The sequence below is a fragment of the Pelodiscus sinensis genome, chromosome 4, assembly GCF_052426305.1.
Source record: "Pelodiscus sinensis isolate ZL-2025 chromosome 4, ASM5242630v1, whole genome shotgun sequence".
NCBI classification, from domain to species: Eukaryota; Metazoa; Chordata; order Testudines; family Trionychidae; genus Pelodiscus; species Pelodiscus sinensis.
Genome location: NC_143055.1, coordinates 31,981,914 through 32,001,530, shown reverse-complemented (window position 1 = coordinate 32,001,530; position 19,617 = coordinate 31,981,914). Strand labels below are relative to the sequence as shown.

The window sequence follows — 19,617 nt, the reverse complement described above, 5'->3', positions numbered from 1 at the left end:
AGCTGCTGCTGGTTCACCTGGGACTCCCCAACACCTGCATTCTCCCAGCTGGCTCCTACTCCCAGCCTCCATGGCTCTTTGGTCTAGTAACATCAGTGGCCCTTCCAGACCATGGATGTTACCAGACCAGAGAGTCCCAGATTTGAGAAGTTAAACTGTAATAACTTGACAAAGCACCAACTAAGAAAATTATCTGAAGCTATCACAGAAATATCTTTAAACCCATCAGCATTACAGAAAAGGCAAACAGAATATTCAAATCTAAACCAGGGACAAAATATAAATAAAAAGAAACAGTAATCAATTTTATCACCATAAGAAAGTATATTGTGTTCCAAAGCATAAATACCAAGTGAACAGGGCAGGTTTAATGGTAGTTAAAGTAGTTACTGGGTAATGTATATGTATGTATAAATATGAGTCTATTTCTGCAGTATTTTTACATTCTATGAAAGCTACAGTTTTTCCTCCTCATAGTTTGATTGTATTCCCCAGTTATTAGCTATCTCCGATTTAAACAGCAAGCACTGTTTTAGGGATGTTAGTTCTAGTTAAACTATATGGAATTAAAGTGGAGAATTTGGCAAATTGTACATACACTAAGTACTATTTTAACTTATTTTAACAAAGATTAAGGGGAAAAAATCTGTGGCAGTAGGAAGTAGGTTACAACACAGAGTCTTAAAGTCCAGTTGTAAAACTAGGGTTGCCAGGTGTACGGTATTTTCTGATTTTTATTCCTGGCCAGGAGGCAGAAATACCAGACACCTAGCAACCCTACCCCCTGGCCTCGCTGCCCTCTCTCCTCCGGGCCCCAACACCTCCAGCCCTCCCACCCCCCATGTTTACCAGGTTCCGCGGGGAAGCTAAGTTCTGGCTTGAATAAAACACAAAATGGCCACCAGCAAAAAGCCTAAAGAACAAGGGGAAGCAAAGCCTTCCCTGGGTCTTAGTGCTCAACCGCTCCCCTGTTCCTATCCCTATTCTAACTCTGCACTCACTCTGAAAGGGACCATGCTGTTTTATTATTTATTATTTTTTGCTTAATAAGTCTCTGAGTCCTTTTTTTTGCTCAACAACTTTGGACTCCCCCTCCTTTCTTTTTTTCCTCAACAGAATTTTTTCCCCAGTGTTTTTTTTTGGGGGGGGGGGGGGGGGGGAGAGGTGTTTGGTATTTTTGGTTCAACCATCCGGCAACCCTATGTAAAACACTGAAAATCCAATTAAAATTATTTAAAATATAATTTCTGGCTCAGCTTCAGCTCTGCATTATTCCAATTTCATACCAGTGGAATTCCATTAATTTACATCTCATGCTAGTGGATCCCCAGTGCAAGACTTAGACCTTACATACTAAGCTGTTTCAATACTAAAGCAATAATTGGTATTGGCATGCAAGAATCGCATACTAATTATTTTAGAAACATATATCACTACACAGAAAATGATGAATTATTCCTGATGATAGTATTCATCGGAACAGACCCACTGAAGTCTATGAATCTAATTACTTTAACAAAGATCACATGCATTCTCTGGACTGGGCCCTTAATCATGAGTAGAAATGAATCAAAATTAGTGGAATGATTACAGTGATCCAATAATAATTTACAGTCATTTCCAATACACTAGTACATTAAACAGAATACATTATTAGTAGAAACCCAGCATGAGTAATAAAAGCATCTCTGTTTAAAGTCTCGTAAGTTACAACATCAAGACCTTGGTTTAGCAGGGTACCTAGGCCCATGACTTTAAACCAATACAATTCTCACTTAAATTTAGCATAACTATGTGCTTACAGTCAGGCATGTGCTTAAGTACTGAGTTTAACTGATGCCAAAGTGCACTAGATGTATTTAAGTTTCTATTCATTAGTCACTAGGATTGTGTAAATACTACATTTTTGGAAATGTGTAAATCATGTTATATAATTGGTTGGTGGAGTACGTAACTAAACTAAGAGATATATTTCATTTATATCATTCCTCTTTTTCTTACTGAATTAACAAGTAAGACAAAGGCCTCTGCTAGTAATTTACATTCAGCTAAATCTCTTCCATGTTCCACTAATAAACTAAGTACCATAAGCAATGCATCACATTTCTATACACATTCTTAATTTTTGCCTTTCCAATCCAGTTCAGCTCCCTTCAGTTATTTAATAATTTGATAGTGTGTTAGTTACTGTTAGATTCAGTAATTACAATATATTATGTCTATCACCCATGTTAAAAGTTTTCAGTAACTATTCAATATTTTCTGATTATATTTTCTCTTTTAATCATCCATAAACAGATATTTCAGCTAGGAAACATAATTATACAAGGGGACTATCCATCCAAGCTTGAATAAACCCCTTATTTCAAAATAATAAGCAGAGCGCCCCTATAGTTTTCAAGAATTCAAGAATTCATTGAGTGCACCAAAAATACACTTTGCACTCTTACAAAGCAATTTTTTTTAAAAAATTACATATGCAAAATCAATAGTCATTGGAATCTGGTTTTGGTTCACCATTAAAAAGAAGATAGATTTGTTTGTAAATAGTGGTATTGTGTTTGAATGGTAACTAGCTTTCCTAATATGTACACCAATAAGCATAATAAAATAAATAATTGTTCACCAGTCTGGCAAAGTGGTCACAGAACAATGAAAATATAAGAATATGAGTGCCATTAACTCAGCTTTCAGAAGTATCTTATGTTGTTTTTTAATCGCCCATTCCACCAATTCAAAGAATGGCACAAACAGAGTCAGTTCACCTTTCATCTCTCTAAAGGAAGATTTTCTGTATGGGACCAGATTGTTTGGGGAAAGAAAATGGAAAGAGGACAGGAAATGATGGAGAGGAAAAAAACAACAACCATATCCTTCAGCTGCATAGATGTAATAATGAAATACCAGTGCTAGGAAATGATCTAAATGTGTAATTCAGAATGATGGATCAGAATCTTTTCCATTATTTCGTTAAATAAACTTTCTATTTTAGTGGCATTAATGTTTTGACAGAATCCCCAAAAGTAAGGTTAATTCAAATTAAGGCCATACGTGTCCATCTTCATTATCTTTCTTTGTTACAGACCCTCAGATAACTGATTTTTTAGATGCAGAATGTGCTGCAACAGTTGGTCATTACAATGATAAACAGGAGGACATCTCAACCTAATAACTAGCAGGACAATTCATATAAGAAAATTAGCTGGGTATTTTAAAATGTAGAAAGCATTACAAATGAGCCAAAGTGTATTTTACAGCTGTTGGATGCAAGCTTTATTAGAAGACCCTCTCTGTAAAGAAAGCCATTTTCATCCGTCAACAGAGAGGATGCATAAGGTAAGTTTCAATATATTTGAAAAAGACAATGTATACAGTATTAACAATCTGTTCTTGTAACACTGTCTTCTGGGCAAAAAGCTGTATTTTTACCTTTAATAGCATTCATTTGATATGTATGCAAAAACATTTAAATGCCTGATCTGAGAATACAGGGTAAGCTTGCTAAATGTCAGCAATATCATTTCTCTGACCACGTGCATACACTGAAATCCATGCACCTTCAAAGAAAAGAAAAGAAAAGAAAAGAAAAGAAAAGAAAAGAAAAGATAGATAAGTGAAAATAGGCTTAAAGGACAACTGACCTTTTTCCACTTCATTCAGATTAGCAGCTTGCAGTGACAAAGACAGAAGAGACAAGAGACTTTTTACATTGTAATACAACAACACATTAAGCTAATGCACAACTATAGCAGCAGAGAGGTTGACAAAGTGAAGCAAGCTTCAAATTTTTACCAACAGCAGAGCAAAACAAACAAGGAAAGTAAGAAGTATGTGCTCCTGCTGGCATAGAAAGAGTTATGTGTTCTAGACCACAGAGATATGTGTTCTAATGACTGATGGTAATGAACAAAATAAATGATCAATTTTAATTTCTATGATGTACATTTAATGGCCTGACATTCATTAGATTTGAGGATAAAAATATGAGACGATCATGTTAATAGAGCAAGGCAAAGTTAAAGAGTGCAGGACATAATGTGAAAACTTTACATATTGTTTCGTCAGCAACTCTGGGTCTCTTCTGATCCATGTGCTTACTGCTGGTTTCACAGTTACATTCTGTGTAATGTTTGTAGTAAAACACTCATGCCATACTTATCTCTGATGCTATTGTGATGACAGTGTAACTGCCAACCACAATCTTAACATGGCAGATATAGACTTGTAACTATTAAGAAAGCCACAAGCCACATTTTTAAATTTTGTGCCAACTGTTAGAAAAAGGTGTCAATTTTCAAAATATATGAGGTTTTGAGATAGAACACCATTCATAGGATTTTTAAAAAATATCTATATAGGAAACTGCAGTTTCAGAGATAATCTTGAGATCTGATATAACATACAATCCCTCCCCTCAGAATGAATAATTTAAATTTTAGATTTCCAAATTCCAACCAACATTTGATTTTATTCTATGAAGAAATATTAAACTACATTTACAGACAGCCATTCACTAAAAAAATATTCTGGCATAATGCAAGTCCACAGTCAGTTGCCATGCAGTGTGAAATAGGAACCACGAGAATCTAATTGGAAAAGAATATAATCTAAACTACTAATTAATTGTTAAAGAAGACACGAATTAAGCTCTAAAAAAGTGGTATCAATCAGTATAACTCCACAAAAGTCAATAATGCTCCAGGGCATGTTACACCATCTGACGATATGGCCCCATATAACTGTTCACTTCCATTGATTTTATGGCTAGTTCTGATTACTGGGTCACTGTTGACATATTAAGAAATGCAAATTGCTATATAAATAATCATTTAGGTTACTAAAATACATATAATGTGAACAACATGATTTATACTTGTCACTCTTTATACTCTGGTTATTTATGGCATTTTATCCAGTGCGGACAATAAAAATAGATTAGTCAGTATCACTTTTGTTTATAGTCAATTACAATTTTCAATTCTCACACATTAGAAGAATGCTGTAAGGACTGAGGGTATGTCTATATGACACAATTTTTAGTGACAGGGATGTGTCAACACAACCCTGTGGCTAGAAGTCAGGATGTATAAATGCTGTTTGTCAGTACTTTTATTGACAGAATACTTTCACTCCCCAGTGAGGGGGCTTTGTTTGTTGGCAGCAGAATGCTCTTGCCAACAAAGCCGTGTTCACACTTTCACTTGCTGCAGCAAAACTCTGTTGTTCATACAGCTTCAAATAATTTCATACAGCTCCATAGAATCATAGTACTGGAAGAAACCTTGAAATGTCATCAAGTCAGTCCCCTGCACCCACGGCAGGATCAAGCACCATCTTGAACATCCCCGACAGGTGTTTGTCTATCTTGCTCTTAAAAATCTCCAATGATACAGATTTCACATCTTCCCCAGGCAATGTATTTCATTGCTTAGCCACCTTGACAGGAAGTTTTTGCTCGGCTACATCTAGACAGCGGAGCTATTTTGAGATGCCAGAAGTATTCCAAAATAGTAATTCTGAGTCTTTAAATGCCCCCGTTATTTCGAAATATAATTCAAAATAGGTGTGTTATTCTGGCATCTATATAACCTTCGTTCCATGAAGGTTAAGGGACTTGTCAGAAAATTTATTTTGAAATAACCTTGAAATAAGCTATGCAATTTACATAAACACAAATTGTGTAGCTTATTTTGAGGTAAGGGCACTTATTTTTTGAGGGTACGAGGTGTACCGGTAGTTCGGAGTAGGAATCCTAGTCCGAACTACCTAGTTCGAGCCCCGTGTAGCCACACTGCACGGGGTTCGAACCAGCGGGGTTTTAAAAATGGCGACTCCCCGCTTATGCAAATGAAGCCTGGGAAAATCAAATCCCGGGCTTCATTTGCAAGTGCGGTATGCCTACATTACCCTGCTAGTTTGAACTAGCGGGGTAGTGTAGACATACCCTATGTCTCTGGTATTTTGAGTGGAAGAACATGAATAGAGAGTCTTACGGTCTCATGAACTCTATATGCTTGAGATAGATTTTTAAGGCTCTTCTGATATCTCAGTTTGAATAGCTGGTAAGAAACAACAGATAAATTTAAAACAGTGAAGCCAAAGGCTCAAGGAGAAGATGTGCCAGGGTCCTCAAAACTAGAGTAGGTTCCATTCTGCAAAGTGATCTGACTACTAATCTGGCTAATTGAGTTACTTGAAGGAATTTTGTATCTGAATTTTCTGCCAGAGACCCCAAGGATCCTGCAAATAAACAAGCTACAGTAAAACTCCGGTGTTCCGGCATCCAGTGGTCCGGTACGCCTGATGGTCCGGCACAAACTGCAACCCGGAAGTGCTCCGGCAGCTGCTTCAAGTTGTTAGTGTAATTGATTAACTGCGGCTGGATCCACAGCCGACAGGATGTTAATCTACCTTTCCTCTCTACTGCCTGGAGGAGGGGGGGCAGGGGAAGATAGCAGTCGGCGGGGGAGGGGGCGAGGGTGTGCCAAACCTTCCTTCCTGCTGCAGGGAGGCAGAGCCTGTGAGCGGTGGAAGGGGAGAGGCGGCGACAGGCAGGCAGCCACATTCAGGAAGTTCTAATCAGTTACACTTACTCCGGCTGGATCCACAGCCGACAGGCAGTTAATCTACCTTTCCTCTCTACTGCCTGGAGGAGGGGGGGCAGGGGAAGGTAGGGGTCGGCGGGGGAGGGAGTGGGGGTGTGCCAAAGCAGCTGCATTCAGGACATTCTAATCAGTTACACTTACTGCCTGTCTCCGCCTCTCCCCTTCCACCGCTCGCAGGCTCTGCCTCCCTGCAGCAGGAGGGAGGGTTTGGCACACCCCCGCCCCCTCCCCCGCCGACCCCTACCTTCCCCTGCCCTCTCTCCTCCATGCAGTAGAGAGAAAAGGTAGATTAACAGCCTGTCGGCTGTGGATCCAGCTGGAGAAAGTGTAACTGATTAGAACGTCCTGAATGCGGCTGCTTTGGCACACCCCCGCCCCCTCCCCCGCTTCTCCTCCGAAGAGACCCGCCCCTGCCAGAGTACCTCCTGATAGTCCGGCATTTCAGATAATCCGGCACCACCTGGGTCCCAGGGTGCCAGATTATCGGAAGTCTACTGTACTAAGAGTGGACACCTGATGCCCAATGGTATTGGGCTGAAGGCCTCTTTCTATGCCTTTCTAGAGAAGTACAGAGTGGTTAGAATTCCAGGACTTCCAGGATATGCAGTGAACTGTGCACTGGTAGAATACGGACCAGATAGAGGAGTGTGTTTATAGCCTTCCAGACTAAAGCAATGTCTTAATGACTCTGGAGAACAAGAAGAAACTTCCAGTGCTTTCCTCTCAGTAGCTTTGCTGTTAGTTGAAGCCATTTTGAGTCCACATGAAGAACAGGGCCTTGTCAGAAGAGGCCCGCTTTCCGCTGAAGCTGGTGTGGGGGTTCCACTTTCAGTTAACTGAGATCTGAGAATCAAGGTCTCTTTAGCCATTGAGCAATTAGAAGATTTACTGTCACAGGTTCTCATTTTATTTTCTGGCCCATCTTCCACAGTAGTGGGAAGGGTGGCAATGCACGCAGTAGGCCCTGCAGCCAACTATGGAAAAGGGCATTTGTCCCCATGCCTCAATTGTCTGCCTTCCTTGTGAAATATTTTGAGTATCCACAGTCCAGAGATGGAGACACAGGGGGTATTTGGCTCTGAGCTAGAAGGCTTGGCTCAGGCTGAGAAGCTCATTGCATTCACTCTTTGTCCATAAGGGCTTTGAGATCTTCCCATCAGGAAAGAGATGCTCTTGCAAAGCAGGTAGCTAAAAAGATGCTCAGAAGGAAGCACAGAGGGCTTCAACGTCATTTTTGAGAGTGCCCTCTGTCTTTCTATCCATGGGATCCGTGGGGAAAACTCTTTCAGATGAGCTAATCACCTCAAGGGAAGGAAGCTACAAAGTCATCAATAAAGCCCTTAGGTTCTTGAATGTTATAGCCTGAGGTTGCTTTCGTTAATGTCTTGTTCTTATCAAGCTTGTTCCATTCATCCCTAACCACTTCCCTGAAGGAAGAACGAAGCAGTATTGTTGCCTCAGGGAAGGATTTTGAAACAAGAAATTTACTCTAAGCTATGTCCACACTTGCACTAGCTCAACAAAACTTCTGTCATTCACAAATCCTTAAATCTGATTTCCTCCCTGCAAATGACAAGATTTTACCATGGAAAATGCATGTGTGAATGCTGCTTTGTAGGCAAATGAAACCTGCTCCTTCCAGGTGGAAGTATTTTGTTGGTAAAAATGCCAACAGAAAGCATTCACATGTGCCAACTTTTAGTGACAGGACTGCATTGACATAGCCTTATTGCTAAAAGCTGTGTAGTGTAGATATACTCTAAGGTTTAATCTGAGGAGACTGCTCAGGTTTAATTTGAATTATGGACTGGCCTTGATGCTTTAATTTTCTCTGGGTTAAAAAAAAGCCAAACCCCTCCCCCTCTCTGTTCCTGTTTGGATTTGGAGGAAGGGACGGAGGATGAGAAGGGAAAGACGACAGATGACTTCTCTCTCTCTCTCTCTCTCTCTGTGTGTGTGTGTGTGCGTGTGAGATTTTTCCTTTCCTTGTTGCTTGTTTGTATTTTTTAAACTTGTTTAGCTTGATCAGGAGTGTAATAGCTCTCCTGTGGTTTGGTGAAGCCCCTTTTTTTTTTTTAGTTTGTCGTCCTTAAGGCCTGAAGCCCTCACAAGAGGCTTGAATCGGAATCCTTCTCTGCTGCGTTTCATTCCCCCAGTAGGAAGGAGGAGACTGGTTAGTTTGAGAGGAGAGAGGCTGATTAGATACCTTGCTTCTTTCCCCAGGGCATACAGAACTTACTTTCAGACTGGAGGAAGGGAGAACTTAGGGCCCTACTAGTCTCCACACTTCTTTCTGAAAGGATTCTCTGGGACATACCCTGAAGTTGAATTCTCAAGCTCCTCATGACTTCTGGAACCTTGTCCTGCTGAGTCATGCCTATCTTGTGTGGTAGGGACCCCATCTGTCTGTCTGTCTGGTAGTTCCATGACTAAATAGTTAGAGACGGTTGTCTGGGTGTAGACTGGGTATAACTCATCATCTGCTACACCTGGAAAAGCAGCCTCAAAAACAGTGCACTGCTTCAGTCTGACCGGTGTTTTCCTGGTTGTTCTGCCTTGCCTGTACAGGGGCAAAGGAGCCAGCAGGGAGACACCGAAGTGGCGAATCAGGGAAGGTTAAATCCGTGAGGGGTTAATCAACCAAGGGAACAAGAGAAATTTGGAAAGAAGCCCATAAAAGTAGGCAGACAAAGCTATAAACAGAAGAATGAAGGTGCGAGCAACAAAAACTGCCACTCTACTGCTATGGAGAATACCAGGGGTGGATATAGGGCAGGGCGAACGGGGCGGCTGCCTCAGGCCCCGCACTTAAAAAAGCCCCGCGCATTCTCTGTGGCGCCACCGCGCATGCGCATCGCGTCACGGTGCATGCGCCGTGGAAAAGGGGGGGCCCCGCGGAGTTACGCTGCCCGGGGCCCCACAAAACAGTCATCTGCCCCTGGAGAATACAATGGCAAACTGAAGCCAGGGGGACATGACCAGAGATTGCAATGTCAAAACACTGATTTGCCTCTGTGAAGCTGCAAAGGGGAGAGCAGTCCGGATATCCAGAGCTGTGGGAGACAATAGGTTGCCGTATGCAAAGATTGCAGTACATGAATTTTACAAAGTTCTTCATGCAGCTTGAGTTACACAGACTGAGATTTAGTTACTTGCCTTTGAATCAGGCAGACAAAAAAAATCATAAAAACAACTTGTGACCTTTAACCAATGGTAACATAGTAGCATATAGAGTATAAACCACTTTTTCCAATCTCAGATCTTGACATGGTTTGTTAACTGTAGAAAATTATAATTGTAACACAATAGTCTTTATTTCAGACTGCAGAGTGAGTTAGGCAGGATGTAAAGCTATTGTACACTGGATGAAATCACAGTAACTGATTTTACAGTGTGTATAGATTATATAAAAGTCAGGGAGTTAAGAATCTGGCCACTTCTATTTAAAAAAGTATTTGGCAGGAGGAGAGCAGGGCAGGATGAAGAAAGCCTGAGAGGTACTTAAGTATTTTAATGTATTGGCTATAATCATTAAATATTACACTTTGGCCATATCCTCAGAGATGTTGAGAACGTACTGCTGCCTCTGATTACATTGACTTAAACAGAAATTGTGAATACACAGTACATCTTTGAAAACAGAATTCATTGTTTTTAAGAGTTTAAATTATTCCTTTAAACTAGTCTGAAAGTAACAAAATCAAAATCAAAGTTTTGATTTAGAGAAACCAGGATGAAGTTTTTTTTCTTAGAGTCGTTCTGTCCAAGGACAGAATTCTACCCTCCACAGAAATGTAATTACCTGACATTTCCCCAGGGATAAGTCACCTTTTTTGTTTTTAAAGTTACAGTACTGTTTTGTCACCACACTAAAAACAAACAGCTGCAACAGAAAATTAAAATAAAAACACATTACCAAATTTTTTACCTTTCCAATCTGTGTTACATTTTCCTAAACACACTTAAAAAGCAAAGTGGGACAGACATTCTATAAAATATATTTAATAATTTTATGTTACTACATAAATTAATTCTAGAGCAAAAACTGAGACAAAGGGCACAAAACAAAAACAAACCAGAATACTGGTAACATGCCACAAAATAACTAGGAATAAAAGCTCATGCATAAGATGTCTTATTTTTTTCCCGGGATATAAAAAAACACACCTCAAAAAAGCTAATGCAGAAAATATTTTGTTAATGACACCTAGCTCTACATTTCCCACCTCTTTCAATCTGCATGTGGAATCACTTATCTAGAGGCTAATGGTGTGAAATGGGTGACAGCTAGCTAGCTGGCTGGCTGAGACCCACCTAAGACTGATATTAGGATGATAGGAAAAATGCTAAGCATTATATATGTGCCCTTACTGGAGCTATTATTTGGCTACAGCTTGTTTTAAGACTTATAGTAAGGGGTTCTCTTGATTCAACAGTTGCTCCTCGATATACTGATAGGAGCAAATGGCAAGAGTCATTTGTACTTTACATAACATTATGTCCTTTTTTTTTTAAGATGTGGATCTCACCCCACTTATTCATAACTTTGCTGTTGAGCCACACCACCAAATCATTTGGAAATTGCAGACGGTATAAGAATGCAGTTATCTGACTTGTGAATGGTATTGCTTGTAAAAAACACATTACACCAAAGCTCTATGACCTATACTCATTGCCATTTGATTTCCAAGCTTCAGGTTTAGGCTTTAAGTTTTAAAGCTTAAAAGTGTGGGCATCTGGGGTGTGGCATTCAAGTGAATATTGCCCTGGTTTAAACAGAAGAATGGAGGCCATCTACCAGAGACCAGATTTAGTGCTTTTTATACCATACTGCAAGACTCACCTGTTTTCTTCTGTTTTTTCTTAGGGGAAGGAATACCAATTGGGATTATGGGACCCAATGATTGAGTAGACTTTATTCTGGAGTCACAGCAATTCTTTCAATAGGTTGTATTTTTTATTACGATTTATGATTTTATCCCCTACATGCACCTAGCAATTTACTGACACACAGAGAATGCATTTCAATATATCAAATATCCTGGTTCCCATTTGCTATTTTTTTTTTATTTTCAGTATCTTCCATTCCCACTGTCTATCTGAAGCCACAGAGTCTGTATGAGTGACAACAGCAATAAAACTTGAAAAACTGCCCTTTATATGAAATAGGAATGGTTTATGCCTGGCCTTTAACTGACATCAAGAGGCGAACAACAAAAAGATATAATTGCTGGGGAGCGTGTGTGCGCGCACTGGGACTGAGAATGGAGGGAAACATTACATTTCCTTGTTATCACTATGCTTAAATGTAGAGGGAGCTCTTGCCACAACCACTGTTGTGACAGAGTGTAAGCTCTCTGCTCCGTTAATATTTTGCAGATGTAGACGAAGGAAACCATAAGAGTTGGTCTTTAGAGCTGCACAGCTCCTAATTTTTAAGTCTTTCCTAGAAGAAAGACTGTTCTCCACTGGGCTTAGCCGGTGAAGACAATTTTATAATTTAAATTAAAACAAAATTTTCATGATTTTACATTTCAAAGTGTTGTTAATTACAAAAAAAAAAAAAAAAAAAAAAAACCCAAGAAAACCCAACAAAAAACCAAAACAGTGAATGCACATCAACATAGTATTGGTTGGCATGCTGTGTTGGTAGTGTGTGAGGTTTTTTCCTGTAATTAAACAACTAAATCAAATTAAAAAGGCACAGGGTCAAATCCTGACCCCACAGCAGTCAATGGCAAAACTGCTATTGACTTCAGTGGAGCCAGGGGTCAGCCACAAACTTTCAAGCACAATACTACTCATCTACAATTAGCATTAGACTGCCAGTGTTTTCTCTTATGTTCTTACCAGTGTATTCAGGTGGACAAAGGCAAGTGTAGTTGTTAATTCCATCTACACACGTAGAATTATTTTCACAGTCATTGTCTTCACAGTCATCAACATTCACTTCACAGTTTTCACCTTCAAATCCATCTGCACAAGAGCACCTGTAATACAGAAAATATACTTGCTTACAGTGAATCATCAGCTGGGGAAATCAGACAACTAAACACCAAATTAAACATAAGATTAGTTATTAAGCACTATAACATATATAAAAGGGCTATTTTTAAAATTTTATAATCCTGCCAAAGTATTTTTCAGAAAATAATTTTAATATAGACTAACCACTGGATTTCAAAATGAAATGTTTCCTCTACAGAACGCATGCTACTTTTATATTATAGGAAGCTTATGTAGGCTGATGTGTAAAACAGATTTTTTAAAACAAAACAAAAAAAAACCATGAAAATGTTATAATATATCATTACATGTAAGGCCTTTATCTTGCAAAGATTATGCACATGCTTAACTTTACTCATGTAAATTGTTGCGGGATTAGAGTCTAATACATAGTATATAATAATGTAATACAAAATAAATATATATTCATTGTATTTTATATCAAGACTGTAAACTCTTCAAAGCAGAGACTGTACTTTCTTTTATTCATGTTTTCGTACCATAAAGCATATAAAAATTAATAAAATAAAAATATTATACACACATGCACATATCTACGTGACACGTATTTTGATATAATTCAATGTATTTGATATAATATTTTGTAATTAACAACACTGTATTTATATTACACCCATAACTGTAAATTTGTTAATTAGACTTTGAAAAGAAAGGACAGATTATGAGGTTTCAAACTGTGACTGTATCCTTTTTATTCTAATTAAAACATGACTATGGCATCATATTAAAATGTAGAGAGTTAATATTGAATTGGAGTCTAATCTTGGACTAGAATTTGGATATAAAAATAACAATAATTTCGTAATGAATTGCCGAATAAAGAATGTTTCTTTATAAAGTGGCATTTCTAACAAGCTTGAGGAGTAGATTAGCATTCTAATGTGAAATTATTAGTCATTTAATAAAGAACTCTTTTTCATAATTCATGAAGTACATCTGGAGTAATTGTACTGTGATTAAATAACTCAAGAATAAAAATGCTCACAGCATGTTTATCTGCTGGCATAGTGGTCTGGAATTAATCATTAATTTTCTGTTTCACTGGGATTTACAACTTATTTACATGTGTCTGTTGAAGTAATACATACAACAGCTGAATTGTGAGACTCTTTCAGCAGGAATCTAGCTAGCTATTAATTAACATAATAAAGTCAATACTATGTTGTCTTGCCATGATATGCCCTGACTAATCATTTAAAAAAACACTTTTAAAGCACTTGAGTTTTCTGAAAGAAGAAATTTTCCTAATACTTCAGAAGCCCTAAAAAGACTACTGCTGTGGTTTTGTGTTTATCAACAAACATCTCTTCTCCTCATTCCTTCCTAGGATTCAAGGAGTAATAGCAAAAAGAGTTTATCTTTCCTTAGTTAACAAGAGTAGTTCAATCTCGGTTGACTTTTGTTTTTATTGATTAAAGAAACCTACCAGAATCCATCTTTTTCTCCTTCTTTTAAATGGCAAGTTCCACCATGTTGGCAAGGGTTACTGATGCATGCATGAATTGGAATATCACAGTCCTGGCCCTGCAGACAGAACAACAAAATAAGAAAACTGGTGGAAGTGAGCCAAAAGAGACTTTTTTTCATGACTAGGGAGAATGATGAAGTTGTATTTTCCTTATCCCCAGTACTTACCTTGAAACCATAAGGGCAGGTACATCTGTAGAAGTCAACAGGATCATTGTTACAAGTGCCATCATTTTGACAAGGATTCGATAAGCAGGGACTACATTTGGCAAGTATATTAACATCCACAGGACCTTAAATGAAATACAAATTTGATAGTCAGAAACTAGCATTTCTCATTGTTTGTTTATTTTGGATGATTTACTTGTGTCAGTTTGCTTAGTGTCTACTAACCCCGGCATTTCTGCATATTCCATATACAGGGGTAGCCTTACTTTTCATTTTTTTATTTTTAATCAAGACTGAAAACACATTTGGCCTTCAACCTTCTTTTCTAACACTAAGGTAAAAAAAACCAAATTAATTCAGCTATTTCACCCCTCTCTTTCCCCAACTCAAAATATAAGTAATATGCATCTACCATCCTTGCCTCCCACTTAAATCTTATGGAAATGAACAACATAGTCTCAGTCATTTGTCTCTGAAAACCAGGAATGTTACAGTTTTCACACTTGCCCCCCGTGGCATTACAGAAAGCAGTTCTGTACTGTTTTTCATTTTTTTTTAAATAATCAAAAAATGTTGACAATAAAATCTATGGTTTTTCCTCATAGGCCTGTGTGGGAGATGGGACCAAAAGAAACAGAAGGGTGACTGGATCTGTCATTTATTAAGAACACTGATAAGTGTAGAAAGCCGTTGGCCCCCCCTCCTCGCTATTTGAGTTAACAATAGTATGTGAAGAAGAGTCTATGAGAGAGTCTAGTGAGGCGAGGAGAACTTCATGGGGATGCAGAGACAAAGGAGGGTCCAGATTTTGATATTAAACTAAACTGCAAAACCTTTGAGACTCCTATATTAATTTTACATGTAGCAGTTCAGACCTAAAAGCCTAGTTTACTGCTTTATTTTATGTGTACCTCAAGGTTAGATTACCATGTGCTCTTGAACAGCAAATAGCTATTTGGAAGCAGAGGTTTGTAAAAAGGAGTATTTAATAAGCAATTTTATAACTGGGCAGGCTAGTTCAGTGCATGTATGTTATTTTTGTGGTTGTAAAATAGAGGCTTGCATTTTTATTGTCTTTGTAGTCCTACACAAAGGGAAAAATTATTTAAAGCTGAAAAGAATTTTGTGTTATTCTGAAAGTCATAAATAAGCTGAGTAAAGTTGAAAATTTAGGCTGTTACAACTCAATAGGGCAGGAAGCTGTCTATGATTCAGCTGAGGCACAGTTATATTCAACTGATTTGCTAGAGCTTGGTGGAGCACCCTGACAAAAACAATTTTTGTAATTCCCTGAGACACCTATGGTGCTTTGCAATAATGTCAAGTTTACATCTGATCGCTCCTTCTCAATATTATATTCTACAACTTTAATTTGCTAGTCTTCAACTTGTTTCTATTTGCAAGAAACAGTAGGGATGTTAGAAAGCATGTAATTGAATAGTCATGTACCTGCATGAAATGTACATGACTATTAGATAGTCCACGAAGGCCAGTGCACTCCTGGTTCCACTCCTAGGGAGATGCCTGCCACCCCACACTGCTGCCTCTAACTCAGAGGCATCAGCATGGGGTGACAGGTGGGAGCTGTTCTGCGAGAGGAGCCACTTTCAAAACCAGTCCCTAGTGAGCTCGGACCCCTCCGCAGACAGGGCTGCTGCTGCAGAGCAGCCTCTGACTGTGGCGAGCTTGGGCTGCAGCAGACAGAGGCTGCTTCGTGGCAGCCCTCTTACCCCCCAACACTGCTGCTTCTAATAGATTTAAATCTGATACAGGGGCAGCAAACAGGTGGGGAATGTGTGTAGTCGACAGGACTAACAGATAAACCCAGGATTTTTGGTTAATCATGTAGTCGTTTACACACTGACATCCCTAATAAATATCCTGCATTAGTTGCTTTTATTTAATAATGCTGTGACTGCACATTATAACTATTGAGGCAAGATGAGTGGCTGGGGACAGGCAAAGAAAATTGTTTAAATCTGTCTGTTGCTGCTGGCCCTTCTGGCATGTGACAGAGAAGACTTGTAATACAGGATCTGTTTCTTGAATGCAGAGCTGAACACACATTGTTGGGGTGCTCTTGGGGTAGGTCGACATTAAAGGAAAATGTGGTGGGCATAAAATCACCTAAAACAGACATAGACTTTTCATATGAAAAAAAAAAGATCTAATATTAAAATTATATCCTTGCCAGAAAATCAGAGATAATTCAAAATGACTGGAGAATTTTATCATTTAAAGTAGTTCACTAGAATGCTGTTTTAACCAAATAGTAAATAAATTACAAATTATATTTCATGCTTTTCTTGTCAACCTGTGTGATAGTCAAACATTTTATCTGGGAGTTAAATGGGGAGATTCTGTTATAATGAAGATGGCATTCATGGGGGCAAAGGAACCAAAAAGCTAGGTCCTCAAAGATGATTCTAGCACAAGCAGAAGCTGATATCAGTTCACTTTCAAAACTGTTGTTGTTGGTATGACTCTGTGTCAAACCTTGTAAGACAATGTAAAGAAATAAAAAGCACTAAGCTATAGTAAGGAAGTGGTATTTTTGACCAATCACACAAACTGTATATGGATCACTGACCATTCTTGGGTCATTGCCTTATTTCAAACAAGAGCTCTAAAACTAATTTAAGTTCCTGTTAAAGAGACAAACAACAGAGCTATGAAAGTTGAAACAAATGCCATAAAATTATCATCTGAAAAGTCCTGCCTGACTGAATGTCAAAAAGACTCAATGGTTAAATCAAGCAAAAATGGAGCAAGTGATGTACTGAAAAAATGAAATGAGCAATTATAACACTGTCTCGTAATCCTTTATCTTTATTTCCTCGTCTTTTCTGAATATCCCACATAGCTGACACTTGCCTTTCCTGCTTATGTAACAAAATCTTTATTTGGTTATCTTTCTATTAAAAAATAATCATATCTATAGCATTGATTTTCCTCTTAAGTTCTTTGGTCTAAAAATCTAAGTGGAAATCCTGAGTGAAGAGGCTGTTTTGGGAGATTTCTGGTAATCTGTAGTTTTGTATCAGGAATACCAACACAGCAACTAAGGTCACTAAGTGTCACAGTGTGTGAGAAAAGGAAGATATACGTATTTTACATATAAAGAACTGTTTTGAGCTTTGGGTGAAATTTCTACCAACTCATGGTTAATGTAAGTCAGTTTACTCTACCCTAATTAGACAGAATCCAACATTCTAATTTTCATTGTATAATGTGAATTCAGCTTAAATGATATAAACACTATGTGAGAAAAAATTAAACATCATCTGCTTTACAGAAGTCCTATTACAAATAAAATAAAAACCAGTTGTCACCTTTAAGGCCATATCCAGAGGGCCTGTTCCTATTTCTGCTCATTCAGGCTATATCTACACTATAGGCTCCTTGCGCAAGAGCATCCACACTGCAAAAGCGCATCGAAAAAGTGGTGTGCTTTCGTGGAAGAGAGTGTCCACACTACATGCACAATCTCTTGAAAGAAAGTGCTGATAGCTATCCACAGAATGACCACCTGTGCTTTTTCCTCTTTCCTGTTTTAGCACAAAAATACCGTTACCCATGCACATGTACCTTTTTGCACAAGAACTCTTGTGAAAAAGGAGTTATTCCTCGCAGGAGGAGGAATACCTACACCAGAAAAATCCATCTGTTCTTTCGTTTTACTTGCACAAAAAAGTGCTTGAGGTGTGGACGCTGCGTGAGTTATTGTTCAAAAGCGGCCGTTTTTATGCAAACATTCTGTAGTGTAGACATAGCCTCAGTGGGAGCAGAATTAAACCCTAGACTTTTCTTGTATAATCTCCCGCCCTCCTTCATTTTAGTGTGTTTTACAAATAACACTCCCAGAGAATGCATTATACCAACATGTATACAAGCCCTAAATTACAATTTCAAAAGTGACTTGGGTACATAAAAGTTCAAGTCCCAATGTGATGGCAACTGAAGTTTTACCTGATTTTGCATTATAAATGCTTATTTCAAATTTAAAAAATTGATTCACCCATTTTGAAAGTTATAGGGTTACAAAAAAGAAGGGAAAAATTAAGATACTTTTAACTCAACTCTTGCTCAAAAATATTTTTTAAATAATTTGTGGTCACATTAATCTTTAATGTAAATAAATATAGGCTAACACTTTAAAGTCCTTGGGTGTGTACATATAAATGGAAATAAAACAAAGGTTAAGATAAATAATGTGAATGTCTTAGGCTAGACCTATAGAGAAGGAAAGGATATATATTTCTATACTATGTTACCTAGCTGACATGCTTTAAATAGTCCTTTACTTTGCAAAGCATAAAAGCAGTGAAAGGTTCTAGGACCAGATTTTCATTTGCACTATGGCCCTTCTTGTTTCTCTGGAAGTGTAAATAAAGAAGGCTTCATGTGAAGAAGAATGAGACCCACGGGAGACTGCTCAAAACTGTACATCAGGAGTAGGGAACCTTTTTTGGGCTGGGGGCCACTAATCCATAGAAAAATCAGTTGGGGCCCCCAAAACCTCACTGATGTGGCCCCTGACTGATAAGGAGAAATATATTCCTCACATTCCCCTCACACACCAGTGTCTAGGGGGCCCTTGCCTAGTAGATTTTGTGTGCTCCAGCCCTGTGATAGGGTAGCGGGGAGGCTGGAGTGCCAGTGCAAGCTCCCCAATGCTGGGGGGAGGGCCATGAGCCTCAAGGGCCAGATCCAGGCAAACTGGGGGCTGCATCCAGCCTCTGGGCCTAAGTTTCCCCACCTCTGCTGTACATTATATAAAAGTCCCATCACATGCACATATGCTTTGCTCATCAAATAAATCTGTTAAATACCGAGGGGCTGTTGTATGAGGTATAAGATGCATTGTTTATATTACATTTTTAAAAGAAAAATAATATAAACAAAACCAAAATTATCTCACAAAGAATGTGTTGGAAGAGAAACTCTTTAGCCCTGATGTGACTTGGCCCTAAGTAATCTTTTATCACCAACATATGACCTAATTTTATAAATGTCCACATTGAGTTACAATTGAACAAAAGTTGTTCCTAAGGTTCCTAACTACAGAACAATGCAATCACACTGCAGTGGTAACCATAATTTCTATAAGGTAGTTAATTTTCAATCCTGAATCCACGCTATTTACGATATCAAGATTATTTATATAGTGATATTGTATAACATACAATAAATAATCACCCACAAACTTATCCAAGGAAAAGGAGGGATGCAAACATTAAACATGCATGTTTTAGGAAAGAAATCCGATTGAGGTACATATAGGGAAGGTCAGAAGGTCTAGTCTTAACCAGATAACTCATTCAAAGGCTATTTACAACCTTACCTGGTA

General features: G+C 38.4%; 1 protein-coding gene across 4 annotated transcripts in view; it reads right to left on the bottom strand.

Moving 5' to 3' along the window:
- SLIT2 (slit guidance ligand 2) overlaps window positions 1–19,617 on the bottom strand; it is a 396,011-nt gene that overhangs the window by 31,424 nt on the left and 344,970 nt on the right. For all 4 annotated transcript variants that reach the window (XM_075930668.2, XM_075930669.2, XM_075930670.2 and 1 more), the window contains exons 26-28: window positions 14,268–14,392; window positions 14,059–14,156; window positions 12,456–12,595 (exon numbers count right to left, since the gene is read on the bottom strand). In XM_075930668.2, the coding sequence (XP_075786783.1) occupies window positions 12,456–12,595; window positions 14,059–14,156; window positions 14,268–14,392 (363 nt within the window). The remainder of the gene's footprint in view (window positions 1–12,455; window positions 12,596–14,058; window positions 14,157–14,267; window positions 14,393–19,617) is intronic.